The sequence below is a fragment of the Dunckerocampus dactyliophorus genome, chromosome 11, assembly GCF_027744805.1.
Source record: "Dunckerocampus dactyliophorus isolate RoL2022-P2 chromosome 11, RoL_Ddac_1.1, whole genome shotgun sequence".
Taxonomy (NCBI): Eukaryota; Metazoa; Chordata; class Actinopteri; order Syngnathiformes; family Syngnathidae; genus Dunckerocampus; species Dunckerocampus dactyliophorus.
In genome coordinates this window covers 24,750,266-24,765,302 of record NC_072829.1, presented here as the reverse complement: position 1 = coordinate 24,765,302, position 15,037 = coordinate 24,750,266, and the positions used below count along the sequence as shown (strand labels likewise).

At 41.0% G+C, this 15,037-nt stretch overlaps 1 protein-coding gene across 4 annotated transcripts in view; it reads left to right on the top strand.

Annotated features, from left to right (window-relative positions):
• Positions 1 to 1,890: 1,890 nt before the first annotated feature.
• Positions 1,891 to 15,037, top strand: part of atrx (ATRX chromatin remodeler) — a 36,418-nt gene continuing 23,271 nt past the window's right edge. For 2 of the 4 annotated variants that reach the window (XM_054792241.1, XM_054792243.1), the window contains exons 1-15: positions 1,891 to 2,092; positions 3,557 to 3,618; positions 3,698 to 3,741; positions 3,859 to 3,974; positions 4,059 to 4,139; positions 5,883 to 5,992; positions 6,098 to 6,165; positions 6,252 to 8,179; positions 8,256 to 8,322; positions 11,593 to 11,729; positions 11,808 to 11,978; positions 12,058 to 12,172; positions 12,249 to 12,345; positions 12,657 to 12,833; positions 13,121 to 13,262. In XM_054792241.1, the coding sequence (XP_054648216.1) occupies positions 3,562 to 3,618; positions 3,698 to 3,741; positions 3,859 to 3,974; positions 4,059 to 4,139; positions 5,883 to 5,992; positions 6,098 to 6,165; positions 6,252 to 8,179; positions 8,256 to 8,322; positions 11,593 to 11,729; positions 11,808 to 11,978; positions 12,058 to 12,172; positions 12,249 to 12,345; positions 12,657 to 12,833; positions 13,121 to 13,262 (3,310 nt within the window). In that variant the 5' untranslated portion in view covers positions 1,891 to 2,092; positions 3,557 to 3,561. Of the gene's footprint in view, positions 2,093 to 3,556; positions 3,619 to 3,697; positions 3,742 to 3,858; positions 3,975 to 4,058; positions 4,140 to 5,882; positions 5,993 to 6,097; positions 6,166 to 6,251; positions 8,180 to 8,255; positions 8,323 to 11,592; positions 11,730 to 11,807; positions 11,991 to 12,057; positions 12,173 to 12,248; positions 12,346 to 12,656; positions 12,834 to 13,120; positions 13,263 to 15,037 lie in introns of all 4 variants that reach the window. The other 2 variants (XM_054792239.1, XM_054792240.1) reach the window with 1 other exon arrangement.

Genomic DNA, 15,037 nt, shown 5'->3' with positions numbered 1-15,037 from the left:
AAAAGAGAGTCAGACTCTGTGTGACTCTGTGGGGAACTACACTGTGCTGCCGTCTGTTGTCATAACAGTGAGACACCAGGCTATGCATTAATTACCCTAAAAAATTTAACGTAATTAATGAAATAAATTAGTTAACGGCTATTTTTGACAGCCCTAGTAAAAATTAAAATTAAAAGACTAGGTTTGCCTTTGGCCCCTAAATGACTAAATACGCCCCTGTTTAAATGTGCCAAAATGACATATAACTAATTATAGATCATTAAAATATGATTTCATATGAAAATATTAGCCTAGTGGTTAGCATGTTGGCCACATAGTCAGGAGATCTGGAAGATCTGCAAGGTCTGAGTTGTCTGTTGGACATCTCTGTGTGGAGTTTGCATGTTCTCCATGTGCGAGTGTGTGTTTTCTCCGCGTACTCCGGCTTCATTCCAAAAACATGCATGTTATGTAAACTGGCAACTCTAAATTGTCCATAGGTATGAATGTGATTGTGAATGGTTGTTAATCTACATGTGCCCTGCGATTGGCTGGCGACCAGTCCAGGGTGTACCCCGCCTCTCGCCCGAAGTCAGCTGGGATAGGCTCCAACATACCCCCGCGACCCTGGTGAGGACAAGTGGCATAGAAAATTATTGCATGAATGAAAATGTTAAATAATGAATGGAATTGTGCATTAATTCATGAAACAGTGAAATATCATCTGAAAAAATTATTTTGAAACTATTCTTCAATAATTATTTCAGAACCAATGTTTTTATTTTATGACTGATTTATCTTTTATTACATAATTATTTATAAATTATTCATATTTATCTAATGGCTTTTAAAAAATGAATTAATTGTATTCAAAGGTCTTTTTATTCCATATCTGTAGAAGTATATCTAAATGTGTATGTATATATAGTATACTGTACATATGCATAGGTTGCTCTAAATAATAGAAACATATGGAGCCAGAACACCACCATTAAGTTTTGTCATTGTAGTTAAAAATGTGCAGTCTTGACAATGAAACAAGTATCACCAAAAAAAGTTCCAACCCCCCCTCCACAGACTAAATAAAACACTATTTTTATTAATAATGTGTTTTTCAATGTCAGTTTTCAAATTTGACTCCACTCCTCCACTGCACGCCAAAGCATTATTATTATTATTATGCTTATTGACATTAAGCATGCCAAAACCAGCAAGGTGAAATTGAAAAACCACACAACTGGAAAAAATAAAATCACTGTCACTGGAAAAAAAAAAGTAAAATTAAGGTAAAATATGAAGACTCATATTGAAAAACACATTATCATATGCATCATTTCCAAATAAAATATTGTATGTTTTGGAATATATGAGTTTTATTTTTCAGTGGAACATTTTTCATTGTTAATTAATTCCTCTCTGTTAATTATGTCCTCTTTTGACAATATATTTGTAAAAGCGGGATTTTCCGATGCATCTGCTCTTGTCGTGGATCTCATTAGAATGGATGCTGCAGGTGTACCTAATGCTGCGGCTAGCGGGTGCTCCTGTTGCGCCATTGAGAAACAGCGACACCCTCAGGTATTCTTTATAACGGCCGTCGTAAAAATGACACTGTACGTATTTAACAAGAAAGAAGTGTTCAGTAGTCTAATTTGGTAGTCATGGCAATAACACAATGATTTGAACTGTTGTACAGGACAAAATCTGAGCTTACTTGGGACACCGGTGTATTTAAGGCGGTCATCATGTTTAACAGTAATGTATATATTAAAAGTATTTCTTAAGGTATATACAATACATTTAAAAATATCTTCTCTAAATTACTTAGTTTACCTACATGCGAACCACTCCGAGCAAGAGGGCATCGGAGGCTGTCAGCCAATAGGAAGGCGCGCAGGATTTGGGCTCCATGCGCCATTTTAGCGCGTCCACCGCCATCCGGCAAGATGGTCTCCCTGCTTTGTCTCCGCTGACTGGAGTTGTTACGCTTATTCTGAGACTTCTGTCGCTTTTCCTCACCGTCGAACATCGCTGTGGCAGACAGAGCTGGACCGCCCTCGCCGAGAACAACCCCCGTCTTTGTGTTTCGAGAAATGACGACCACAAACACCAGGTAGGAAGCTGCTTTAAATGTGTTTACACATTGATTAGTGTTAGCTTGTTAGTATTTAGCAAGCTAGGCTAACTAGCTGCGCAGCCGGCAATGTTCGACTTCTTCCGAATGCACCTTCCGATCTTCCCGTGTGTGTCTCGAAATAATTGCCAGGTTGAATGACATGCATTTAAACCAAATTTGAGGAATAAACGCCTTCTGTTCTTTGTCGTAAATGCTTAAGTTTGTTACAGCAGCTACAGCTAGCGCCAGTCAGTGGTTGCCCCCCCCCGGTTTCTACCATGGCATCGTTAGACGGGCAGAAGGCCTCGAGCATGCATTTTCTTCAGTGCATGCCCATGCATTGGACCTGGCATGCACTACTGGGGGTTGCAAGGTTGCCAGGGAAACATGGGATGGAGGGAATATGTGGCCCTGCTCGCACGACAGTGACTACCGAACCTGCTGGCTAGTGTCAACTTGGTATTGCAGACAAGAGATGGTTTGTTTTCAAAACATGCAAAGGCGGAAATGAGAATAAAGACGCACATGGATTCACCTCCTCTCTTCTGACACCGTTTTTTGTAATGAACTGTGGCCTTCCCTGTGCTAGCCGGACACATTGATGGCTGGGAGAGATGTAGAGTTGATTAACATGCTATAATGATGAAAAGCAAACGGATGCATCATCTTTTTGTGACTGTGACAACCACTGAGAATTCTAGAAAAACCCTCAACTGTCATTTACTCATGTGTGTCACTGCCAGGGAGGTTGTTCTTTAACAGTGCTAGTAGTGTTTTAAATAATCATAGCATCACAATGAGGTTTGTTTGTACTTTCTCCCAGGCAAACCACAATAATCCAAATATTATTATATTAATTGACAGTGTAACGAAAAACTGACAATTAGCTTTGTAATGGCTCGATCTGTAAATTGGCGCAGCACAGTGTACTGGTGGTTAGCACAAGATCCAGATTGGAATCTCTGATGGAGCATCTCTGAGTGGAGTTTGCATGTTCTCGTGCTTCCGGCTGCCTCCCAGAACCCAAAGACATGCTCTGCTTCTTACTACTCCTGTTGAACCTGTGAAATTGTGAATTGTAGTATGTGATGTATACTCAAGTGAAATGAAATGTTGAAAGAAATCAAATCAAAATCAGATCAAAAGACACGCATGTTATGCTAATTGGAGACTCTAAATTGCTCTACGGTGTGATAGGAGTGTCAGTTGTTGTATATGTGCCCTGTGATAGACTGGTGACTAGTCCCGGTAATACCCCGCCTCTTGTCAGCTGGGATAGGCTCCAGCTCACCTGCGACCCTAACACAGTCATTTTTGCAAGTTTCAAATTTATAAAAATTCTAATAATGACATTTCCAACTTTTTTTTAATCGACGTCGGTGCCCTGCTGTCACTATGAAGTGAAATTTGAAAGATGTACTTTAGAATCAACCATCATCTCATTTCTGACTCTTTCTTCAGGTAAAATGAGTCTGCCTTTTCCCGAATCCAGCCAAGACCAAATGGCAGGAAATGCAGAGGAGGTAGGTCTTTATTTCCGAAAGTACCAATGGGGAAAATGGGAAAATGGTGCTTACCTGTGTCTGTCGTTCTGTCTGGCAGCCTAGTAGCTCAGCACAGACTACGAATAGCTCCTCTACTCGTAGGTGAGCAACACTTTTACTATACTTTTCACTCTCATTATTATTATTATTATTATTATTATTATTATTTGACACACTCCTGTTGACACATACTTCATATTCTGTGCTTCCATATTGTAGGACGTCCAATACTGTAGCTAAGGACACTGGACCGAATGACACCTCAGATGACAGTGACAGCGAAGGGGCCGCTTCTGACAGCCCTTCAGACAGTAACGCAGGCACCGCATCCAAAGGTTAATTTAAATTCTAAAATCAAAATGTTATTGCTGCATTCAATACTGATGTTGTCTTTTGTTTTATTATGATCTTACACAAAGGTACTCTGGTGTTGCGGCCTGCAGGGAGTGAAAATAAAGGAACTGTGAAGTTCAGAGTGGATTACAAACAGAAACTTACAGGTGATTTTTATGTGTGTGTGTATGGGCGTGTGTTTGCCTGTGATAATACAATGGAATAAAGTCTATGTAGTACAGGCGTGCACGTAATTTTTCAGCCTGTGAGCTACTTTTAAAATGACCAAGTCCCAAAGCTCTACCTCCTATAAATATTTAGAGATATGTGTGCACGTGCGCGTGCATGCGACATACTACTATACTAATGGTTAGTATTTCCCATTCACAGTTTCAAAGTTTACAGGTCATAAAAATAGTTGATATCATTCAATAATTCACAATTCAATTCAATATCGCAATAAATATAATTACACATAATTCCTCACATAACCTGTGCAGTATGTCAGTAAAAATAGCTACGTCACGTTCATTATACATACAAATCATGTATTACGTCCAATGACAAATGGAAGTGAAGAAAATACACATTTCTATAGTTGAGTTCAGGATGCAAAGCGTAGCCACCAAACATTTGACTTTTTTTTCCTACATAACTAGCTGCTATAAGTGAACGGATAACGTTTGTAAAAGATAAACTGAAGGCATCTTACTGCTCAGTTAGTTATTCTGTATTCGGAATACAGCCGTCCCTCGCTTCATCGCGGTTCGAACGTTGCTTCCTCAGTCTATCGCAGTTTTTCAAAAATGAATAGATGATTGTCGTCTCGTGGTTGATTATGGCCTGACCTATTAGTCAAAAAATATTGAAAGACAACTTATATGTAAGTATTCTGGTCACTAGGCGTCAGTCATGTTACATTCACGAGACATAGATTACATTACCTTAACACGCCATGAAGTCGGCCGTGGCATGTTTGACATGATAGAGTGGAAAAGAGTTCTCCTCCCTTTCCGTGTGGAAGTGGTATGTTTTGGCTTCTTACTTTGACCTTCTTCCCCCACGCCGTTCGAAGCCCTTTCTAAAGTTTCGAATAAGTAAATTGAAGAGGCTAACAAGTTAGCTCGGTAGCTTGCTATGCTAGCGGTGGCCGTCTCTTTTTTTCCCTGCAGTGATGTTGTATCCTGTGCAATGTAGTGTAAACAAAAGAATAATAGGAGTGTAAAGGTGTTCTATGCTCCAACTACAAAAATATTTTGTTTATTAATATTGAATCCTACCTTGTGAAAATTCACTTATTGCAGTCTGCTCTGAAACCCGTTAACCACGATAAGCGAGGGACTATTGTAATAAAGATGAAAGTTGCATATCCGTGTTGCTGGAGACATCTGTTCACCACGTACTTTGCTGCAGACGCGCAAGAGCGAATCAAGAGGGGAGCTCAATATCAGCTGACTGATGTCATATTGCGTGTGTCACCCACATCATATTGACGTAATGGGCACCCCTGATTTAGTGTGGGATTGTGGAGTGGATGAATATTGGGCTCTTTGGTGTAAAACACTTTGAGTGTCTAAAAAGGGGCTACGTATACGCATCTTTATTGTTTTTACGTCTTACTCCAAACAGAGTTTAAGTCTTTTTGCTTATATCAAGAAGAGCCGTGTGAGTTAACTTCACTTTACACTTTTGTTATTCCTCATTGAAAAAAAATGGTCAGTTAAGGGTTTTATCATTGCAACGTTTTGACACTTAAGCTGTTTTTTGTTTTCTATTTCCATTAATTCCTATTCTAACAAATCAGCAATGCGCGGAGCAATGCGCTTTGACTTTTAGAGTTTCCTCTGTGGATGCTGTCAAAAAAACATGTTCTGAGAAAAGAAAGTCACGTCTGATTGTGCTGCTCACAGATGATACCCTGCAAAGGAAGATCAGCTGCACAGCCTGTGGAAAGCAAGTGAACCAGTTCCAGCGCAGCTCTGTATACGAGCACCCTGCTCTTAAAGTGCTTATTTGCAAGGTACAAGCTGCGCACACTTTTCAACTTTTTTGTATCTATTTTTTTGTATCTATGACACCGCCATTCTTGTAATAGTCTCATGCCTGATCTCGCCTTTTCCTCTAGGCATGCTACAAATATTACACAAGCGATGACATCAGTAGAGACTCTGATGGAATGGATGAGCAGTGCAGGTGGGACAAATCCATTTAGCTTTACATTTCAATAAAGTTCCAGGAGTAGGACCGTCTTTGCATCAATTCAAACCTTTCCTCCGCAGGTGGTGTGCAGAGGGTGGCAAGCTTATCTGCTGCGACTACTGCAGTAATGCTTTCTGCAAGAAGTGCATCCTGCGAAACCTGGGCAGAAGAGAGTTGTCATCCATCACTGATGAGAACTCCAAGTGGCACTGCTATGTGTGCAAGTCAGAACCCCTCCAGGACCTGCTATCTAAGTGCCAGAGCGTCATGGCAAAGATCGACCATGAGAGAATTAAGCACCGCAAAACCAGCAAGAGCGAGGAACAAGAGAACAAGAAACACAAGAGCAGTGCGGTCAAAGTGCGCAAAGCGGTTGTTAACGGGAAGGAACATGCCGGAGACTCAGGGACTCTAACGTTCTCTTACAAAAAACTGCAGATACCCAAAGAACTTTTCAAGAAAACAAAAAAACTGGTTGAAACCACAACTGGTTTGAACAATACATTCATCAAGTTTGTCCAGCAGGCAGCCACCGAGCATGATGATAAGTCTGTCAGGTACAGGCATTTGAAAGCATTCAAGGCGGTACTTGCTGATTTGAAAAAAGCCCACAGTGCTTTGGAGGAGGCTTTGGAACCCGAGTTCAGAAATATGGAGTTACAGAATGGTGACAAAGGGCAGCAACAAGTCAGAAAAAGCATGAATGTCATGCACCCTGTTGTGGCTGAGGAGGAAGACGAGGAGGAGGCAGATGCAGCTGAGGAGTCAAATGAAATGCAACAGCAAGATCTGAATGAGGAGCCGGCGGTGGAGCACAATAAGCCCCGTGAGAAGCACCGCAAGAAGCTGGAGGGGGCACATGATACGATGCACCAGAAGGAGGAACAAGGTGGGACTGTGCATAACAAGCTGGACGGTATGCAACAAGATGAACCAGTTGAGAAAGACAGTCAAACACAAGACATGACCAAAAATACATTTAAAACAGAAGATGAAGAGATAGCCCTCGATCATGACATTATGTCGGTCCCCCCTTCAGTTCCTGAGGAGCTTTTTCAGATGGTGGAAAGCCTCGCAGATCCCACGCTGCTGACACCGACTGATCCCAGTTCAGCCGCAGACACCGATGCAAAAGCAAACGGAAACTTGGGACGTTCCCGTCGCTCTCAACCGAAAGTGAAGAACCTCATTGTCAAACTGACTCCAGTGCCAGTTGTGACGACAAGCCGGTCCAAAAACAAAGTACAAGACAAGGAAGACTGTGTTTCTGTTTCTGATGCAGAAGATGAACCCGCCAGCCCGCCACCTGGACGGCCCTCCAGTAGAGTGAAAACCACTCCCCTGAGGAAGCAGGCTGATAATACGAGTCAAGAAGACTCCTCTGAGGAAGAGCAGGAGTCCGATAAAGAAAGTAGGGGGAAGTCGGCGTCCTCCAAGAAATGCAGTAAATCCAAGAAAAATGATAATAAGCAGAGCAATACTTTGTCGGCGAGAAAGGCAGAAGACTCTGACTCTGATGAGGTTCCTGACGTATTGCTGGAAAAAGTGGCAGAATGCGAGAGCAGTGATGAGGAGAAAGAAAGCTCCAATTCAAAAAAGCGTGCAGACAGAGCATCCAAACGCAAGAGGAAGTCCGAAGGCTCAGAGTCAGATCTGGAAAGTAAAAGCAAGAAGCTTTCCAAGAAGAAAAAACAGACAGCCTCAGACTCTTCCGAGTCTGATCGAGACCAAGTGAGCACGGCAAAGAGACGATCGAGCCGAGTGACAAAACAAGATAACGCAAAGGAGGAAGGCAAACCTGAGAAGAAGGCTGCCGCCAGGAAAAGATCTTACGAGAAGAAACACAAAGGAAGCAGCTCCAAACCAACCTCCATGCTGCAGTCCTCTAGCGAGGATGAAGAGCAGCAGACTGACGGCGACTCCGGAGAGGACAGCGACCAGCAGAAGATCAAACCTCTGGTGGAGGACATTGTGCTAGAAGGTGGTGGAAACTTCCATCAGTCATCAGGTAAAGGTTTATAAAAATGAAGTCAGTCAAATTAATGAACCAGCAATGACTTCTAAATGTCTACATTGTTGTCAAGGAGATGAAACACCTGGCAAAGAAGCCTCTCAAATGGAGGAAGATTACGATGATGATCCTGAGAACAGGTACCAGCATCCGACACTACGCTACAAGCTCATAATAAAGGCTATTCTAATTACAATATTTATCTAATTTTGAAATCAGTATTGATGAATGCCTCACTGAATTCAAACTGCATTGTTTAAAATGTATACCACATCGTCATGTATTGTTGGGGTATTTATTGTTTGTGATATGAGAAATAGTCGTCCCTCGGTGAACTCCTTCAATCCCAGCCATTTTTCAAAAGACAACTGTCAGGGGAACTTGCCCCCACCGATGAATTAACAAAATGACACAGAACACAAAGCTGAGATTTTCTTGTGCAAGGAGAGAGCGTCCGTGCCACACTGCAACACTCTCCGACGGACCACACTCTCCTGTTTCTTTTTATTGACATAGATGGGCGTGGTAACACATAGATAGATGTGGCAAGTTAAGTTTCGATATCAGTCACAACTAGTTCCAGTAGTGGACTGTTGAGGAAGCGGCTGTTTAGCTCACGTCTGTGGAATATGTTTATGTCATTGAGATGCCCTGTAGCTGACCTGAAACCACGCATGTGGTCCCAGGTGCTCCTTTATCTCAACTGCTTCCTCTCAGTCCACTCACAGTACTTTTCCACTTCTACAGAATAAACAGAGAATCACAGTGAATGTTTGATCAACTTCAGATAATAAAATAGAATACAGTCAAAACTGTCTATAGCGGCCACTGAAGGGAAATGGCAAAAGTCGCCGCTATAGACAGGTTGGCGGCCATTTTGAATTTTTGTGCGCACACACATTAACATGTATTCACAAAAAGACTGGAGCAAAACCAAGAGACATAGGGGAAAACACTCTGTTGACACAAACAGGTAGGTAAATCTAGGTAACAGCTCCGGTGAGGAAATTAGTAATATCAATAACAACAATGAACCAGTGCCGCACATTCGATGGCGCTGGCCTTTTATCCGCCACAAATGTTAATTGACCGCAGCTGCACGGCCACCAGGCATGAAGCGGCTGCCTCTTCCTCCCCGGAGAAGGCACAGCCCGCCAAATAAGAGCGCAGGACAGGGGACGCTCGCTCCTGCCCTGCAGAACGTCACAAATTTCCATCTTTGATTTTTTTTAAAACACGATTTTAAAAGCAAGAAATAAAAATTTTAGTGAACTAGCCCAAGGATATATGTACAGGATACGCGTGAAGCAGTCATGAATGGGTGTGTGCGTGAACAATTGAGTGTGGAGGAGGTGCGAAGATCGTCGTAAACTAACAATACCATCGCTCCCTTCTTATTGAATGTGCTTCTAATCTCTAATTAGTCGGCAATTAAGTGATATATTTTAGATGTTTCATTCAGGTGTTTTGGCTATTTTAGAATCTATTCACGGCATTGCAAAGTGGGAAGATTACCGTTTTGGCCGTCATTGAATCTTTTCAGGGCGGCATTGCAAAGTAAGAAGACGGCTTTTTTATGTCGAACTAGGACTCAGTAATTAAAGTCTACACACGACGGCTTCATTGCTTAAAAAACTAAACTTTTTCATGCATGAAGCTTCTGCTTGAGTTGGCATTTTGGCCGCTATATGCGGTCGGATATTCACCAAGGGATACAAAATGGGTGGCCACTGGCCGCGTTAGACAGATGACCGCTATACACAGGGTCCATAACACGCAAATATTCCGCGGGGGATTTTTTCAGTGGCCGTTCTATACAGGTGGCCGCTAAGACAGGTTTGACTGTATGTACATATATTGGGATTTGATATTGTAAGAAAACCTTTAACAACAACCCCTTCAGTACCGGCCGTTTTAAATGATTTTGACTGATCTTGCAAGGTACCCAAGATATTGTGTTGTATGACTATACAAACATGGAACCTACCAAAAGAAAGATTAGACTCCTGTCTTTCGTCGGGGGAAAAAAAGTTTGTTTCTACATTTTTCAGTTCTTTAGTAATCAGCAGTAGAACATTGGTAAGTTTCAGGAAAATATCAGCACCTGACTAGAAAAGGGAGAAAAACAGCTTTTTGTGAAAAGATACATTTCAAGCATAGCTTTCACTTTGACACAAATATTTTTTTTTGTTTGTGACAGCTCAAATATCTAAACAACTTTGCCAACATACTGTACATAACACAAGAAATGAGCTGTTTTCATTTTAAAAAAAGTATGGGCAAGACTAAAAAAATCAGATCGGATCAGGAGCCAAAAAATGTGGATTAGGTCATCCGTAATAAAAACTTATTAATAAACCTTTGGTATTGAATTAGTTAATTGGTTCCACACCTGACACAATAAGTGAATTTCCGCGAAGCAGGATTCAGTATTAATAAATGGAATATTTTTGTAGTTGGAGCATAGAAAACAGTTTGACTTTCTAAATGTGATTTTTACCATTATTAGGGCCCTGTAGACATGAAATAACACCCCAATAGTCACCTTTATGCTCCTATTATTCTTTATTTGCACCACATTGTGAATGTCAATGTTATGTCAGACATGCCATGGCTGACCCCATGCAGTGTGAAAGTAATTTAATGTCTCATCAATGCAGACACGTAGTGACCCAAATACTATCTATAACTTGTCTTTCAATATTTTTTAAAATAATAATAGGCCACCACGAAATAGCGTTCATTTTATGAATTCATTTGTCAGTATTTGTTTGATGAGACAAGCACCAGACTTGGTCGCGAGAACAACAGGCTTTTATTGCAGGTTTAAATGAGCTCACAACAGGCACAACAATAATAACACAATCATAATTGTAATTATAATAACACGGGCTAGTGTTGCGGCTCTAACCCACGACGAGCTAAAGCTCAACTCTGAACCCCCGATGTCACTTCCTGTCCTCCACACACTCAAACATTTACTGCGACACACATGCGCACAAGTTTTATTCATGGCGTATTTCGTATTTGCGCTTATGTCTGCTATATTTAGTAATATGAATGTAAAAGTGACTAGGGGGTGTTACTTCACATCCAGAGGACTCTAATAATGTTAAAAACCATATTTAGAAGATCGTAAACAGGTTTACTATGCCATAACTATGCCATAAAGGAGTCCCACTTTGCGGGAATTCACTTATGGTTGGGTTGGGAACCAATTTACCATGATAAACGAGGGATTACTGTATAGTTGTTTGGATTTTGAATTGACTGGGAAGTCAGTCGTCAGCTGATGGAAATATATTTTTGGTGAAGCTTTGTTTTATCTTCCTTGAGATTTTTTTTATATGTAAAATTTAATGTGAGAAATATTCATTAAATGTTTTCCTCTGTATTTCCTGTCTTTTAAGAATCGCAAAGAAAATGCTTCTGGCCCAGATTAAGTCCAACCTGTCTTCCGGAGCAGAAAGCTCCTCTGAAAATGAAGTTGAGGAGGTCAAAGAGAAACTCTCAAAAAAAATTAAAAAAGAAAATGATGACCAAGAAGGTAGAATTAATCTAACATTGTTTTGTTTTTTTAAACCATGCATATTCTGTTAGTATTTGTTTTTGTCTTGTTCAACAGATGAGGATTCCGAAGACTCAGGCTCTGATGTAGAGGTAAAGAAGCATGGGCGTCGCCACAAGTTGCTTCGTCACAAGCTGACACTCAGTGAAGCTGAGTCGGGTGATGACAAAGAAGCCAGTGAAGGGAAGACTAGCAAGGAGGGCAAGAAAAAGAAAGAAAAGAAGAAATGTACACACTCAGGTTACTTGCCCGTAATTGAGAGCTCAATATTTGCTTTTTGTGAGTAACTTTGTTTTCTGTCTGGCAGTGGGCAGTGATGACTCTGCTGATTCTGACTTCAACAAGTCGTCTTCTAGTGCCGAATCGGGGATAAGCGATGAACTCAGTGAGTCTGAGAATGACGGGAAGCGTCGAAAGACCAGGTGAGACAAGTTCAAACAATCAATAGCCCTGATACTGAATATGGGTGTTTAACTCAAATTCTGTGTGCATCTGTAGATCTGCGAAGAAGAAGGACGACGAGAAGCAGAAAGGTTCCAAGCAGAAGAAGAAGAGGCGCAGGATCAAAGTACAGGATTCTTCCAGCAATGAGAAGGTATTTCAAATAGGAAAATATATATGACCTAGATGTGGTCCTCCTGAACATTCCAGAATGTTCATGTTTTTTTTGTTTTTTTTTTTAATGCAAGGTGGTGGAAATTGGCTTGGTTAACCATAGCTAGTCCAGTCATGCATGACACCTAAAATGCATTTTGAACTTACCCCTGGAGTGTGTTAGAGAGATCACTGAGGGTACACATTAATCATAGGGCTAGTAGGCTACTGATCAAAGCTAGCTGTTATTTTTTTTTTTTGCCCTTGAGGGGCTGAAGATCTGAGAGCTTAACTTAATGTTCATTTTCACAGAGTGGAGAGGAGGATGACGACGACCCAGATGGAGAGGAACGCAAAGGCCGCAAAAAGATCCGCAAAATCCTGAAGGATGACAAGCTGCGGACAGAGACGCGAGATGCCCTCAAAGAAGAGGAGGAGAGGAGGAAGCGTATAGCAGAAAGAGAGGAGCTGAGGAAGAAACTCAGAGAGGTGCAAATATGAAAGGGTGTTTGGAAATATAGTTCATGCCTTTTGATTTAGGTTCTGTTAAGTTGGGTACTTTAATAATGCTACATTCCTTTAAATATTTAAGCTCTTTTTCCAAGGATTTGGTCAATAATAAGATTCTTTCAACTCTTTTACCAATAGTTTCTGCTGTGTGTGTGTGTGTGAAGATAATGCAGTGAAGTGCATTATCTGTAATAATAATGGTTGGCATCGTTCTATTTTTATTTTTTTAAGAAATAACACTGGCATTTTCAATTGTTTCTGTTCAGACGATTGTGGTAGAGGAGTCTTCTCAGATGGTCTGTCCCATTACTACCAAGCTGGTTCTGGATGAAAACGAAGAGACCAAGGAGCCACTGGTGCAGGTCCACAGAAACCTCGTCACCAAGCTCAAACCTCACCAAGTTGACGGTAAGGACTGCATGAATGTGTTGTAACCTTTTCAAGATTCAAGAGTTTTATTGTCATATGCACAGTACAACAGGTAGTTCTACTTTTTGTACATTTACATTTTTGGATTTAGTCAAAGGATAAAAAAAATCCATCAATGCATTTAGGAAAAGGCTTCTTGAGACGTCATCTGTACTTAAATACAGTAAGAGTGGGCGGAATTTCCCACTGACGAAGCTCTTCGGATGAGGAGCGAAACGTCCGACACCTTCTTCACAGAAGTACAGATGACTTCTCAAGAAGCCTTTTCCTCGATGGACAACTCCTGTACGACTGAGAGCCTACACAGACGCATCAATGCATTTGTTATGCTGCTGGTCCTTACTGGGGTCGTGGAGGTATGCTGGAGCCTATTAGGAGATTAATTGTATGTTTTAGTAGCACAATATTGTGCTTTTGTATAAGTACAACAATTTTAATACAATTTTGCCCAGTATTTCAGAAATGGGTGTAGCCTGGCTAGCTTTTCTAATGGGATGTCAGCTTCTGCACACATTGCTACAAAATCCTCAGCAAACTGTATTGCCCACGCTCTTGGTTAAGGAAGATGTAAACACCGATGCAATTCCAATTGCGTTATTAACGCAATGTAATGTAATGTGTACTCAATTAGACAGAAAGTGGAGAACAGCTCTTATTTTAAAGGCTGGAAGTGTATTGTGTATGTTGAGAATGTCTGTCTGTTAATAGTTAAGATGAGCTTGGTGCACGAAATAACTTGGTGCCTCTTGTCCTTATTTCACTCAGAACTTGCACAACGTGCAGTATAAAACGCAACACGGTGTAAATACACTCATGCAGCCTGTCTCACACACACACGCACGCACGAGCAGCCTCTGCTAAACTAAGTTAACTCAGCTGGTTTCCATTGAATTTAAAAGTTTTTTTTCACCAACGTTCCCCGTTTTAGTTCGGGAGTTTTAGTTTGTGATGTGATTCCGCCACGATTGAGTGGTCCGCTGCAGAATTACTTCCCCACACAGACGTTCCTTCTCGTGATGATATATTTTTATTCTTGAAATACGTCAATTTCCTTGAAATTTCACGATGACAGTAGATTCCGTTTTTATTGGCCAATTCCACGATACCGTCAGATTCTGTTAACAGAAATCGTAGGGCCTAATTTACCAAAATATTTTCAGGGCACATTGTCATTTACATTGCCTTCTTAGTCACATGTTTTTTCAATAGAAAGCGGAAACGGTGTAAAAATGTGATATAGCCTCAAAATTATATCCCGAGTGTCCCACGAGACCATCTGTGTCTAACTGTAGATGGTCTTTACAGTTTTTTTCATTTGCATGTCAAATATGTCTATATTTTTACCATGCTGTCTTTTATTTATTTATTATCTTTTAAGCCATTGTATTTGGGGACTAGTATTTTTCTGAAATGCAATCAACCTTATGACCTATGTAATAAGTCAATCACGGTGCTGTTAGTCCAAGTAGTGTTGCCATACAACTTTCGCTGATCGCAGATCTTGTATTCATCATTCACTCATCATTTGTATGAATTAAGTCTGTTATTGTATAATTGCACTACTTAGCAGCAACCAGCAGGGGGTGCAGTTGGCTAAATGGACTGTAGAAGGAATTGTAACGGCTGTTCAGAGAGAGCAAAGTTGGCTTATGTATTTCAATGTAAAGGCTCTGACTCTGCTGCCTTACAATGTGCAGCCCTGTTCTACGATTCCCAAGAGCAGTGGTTCTAAACTAGTGGGTCGGGACCCAAAA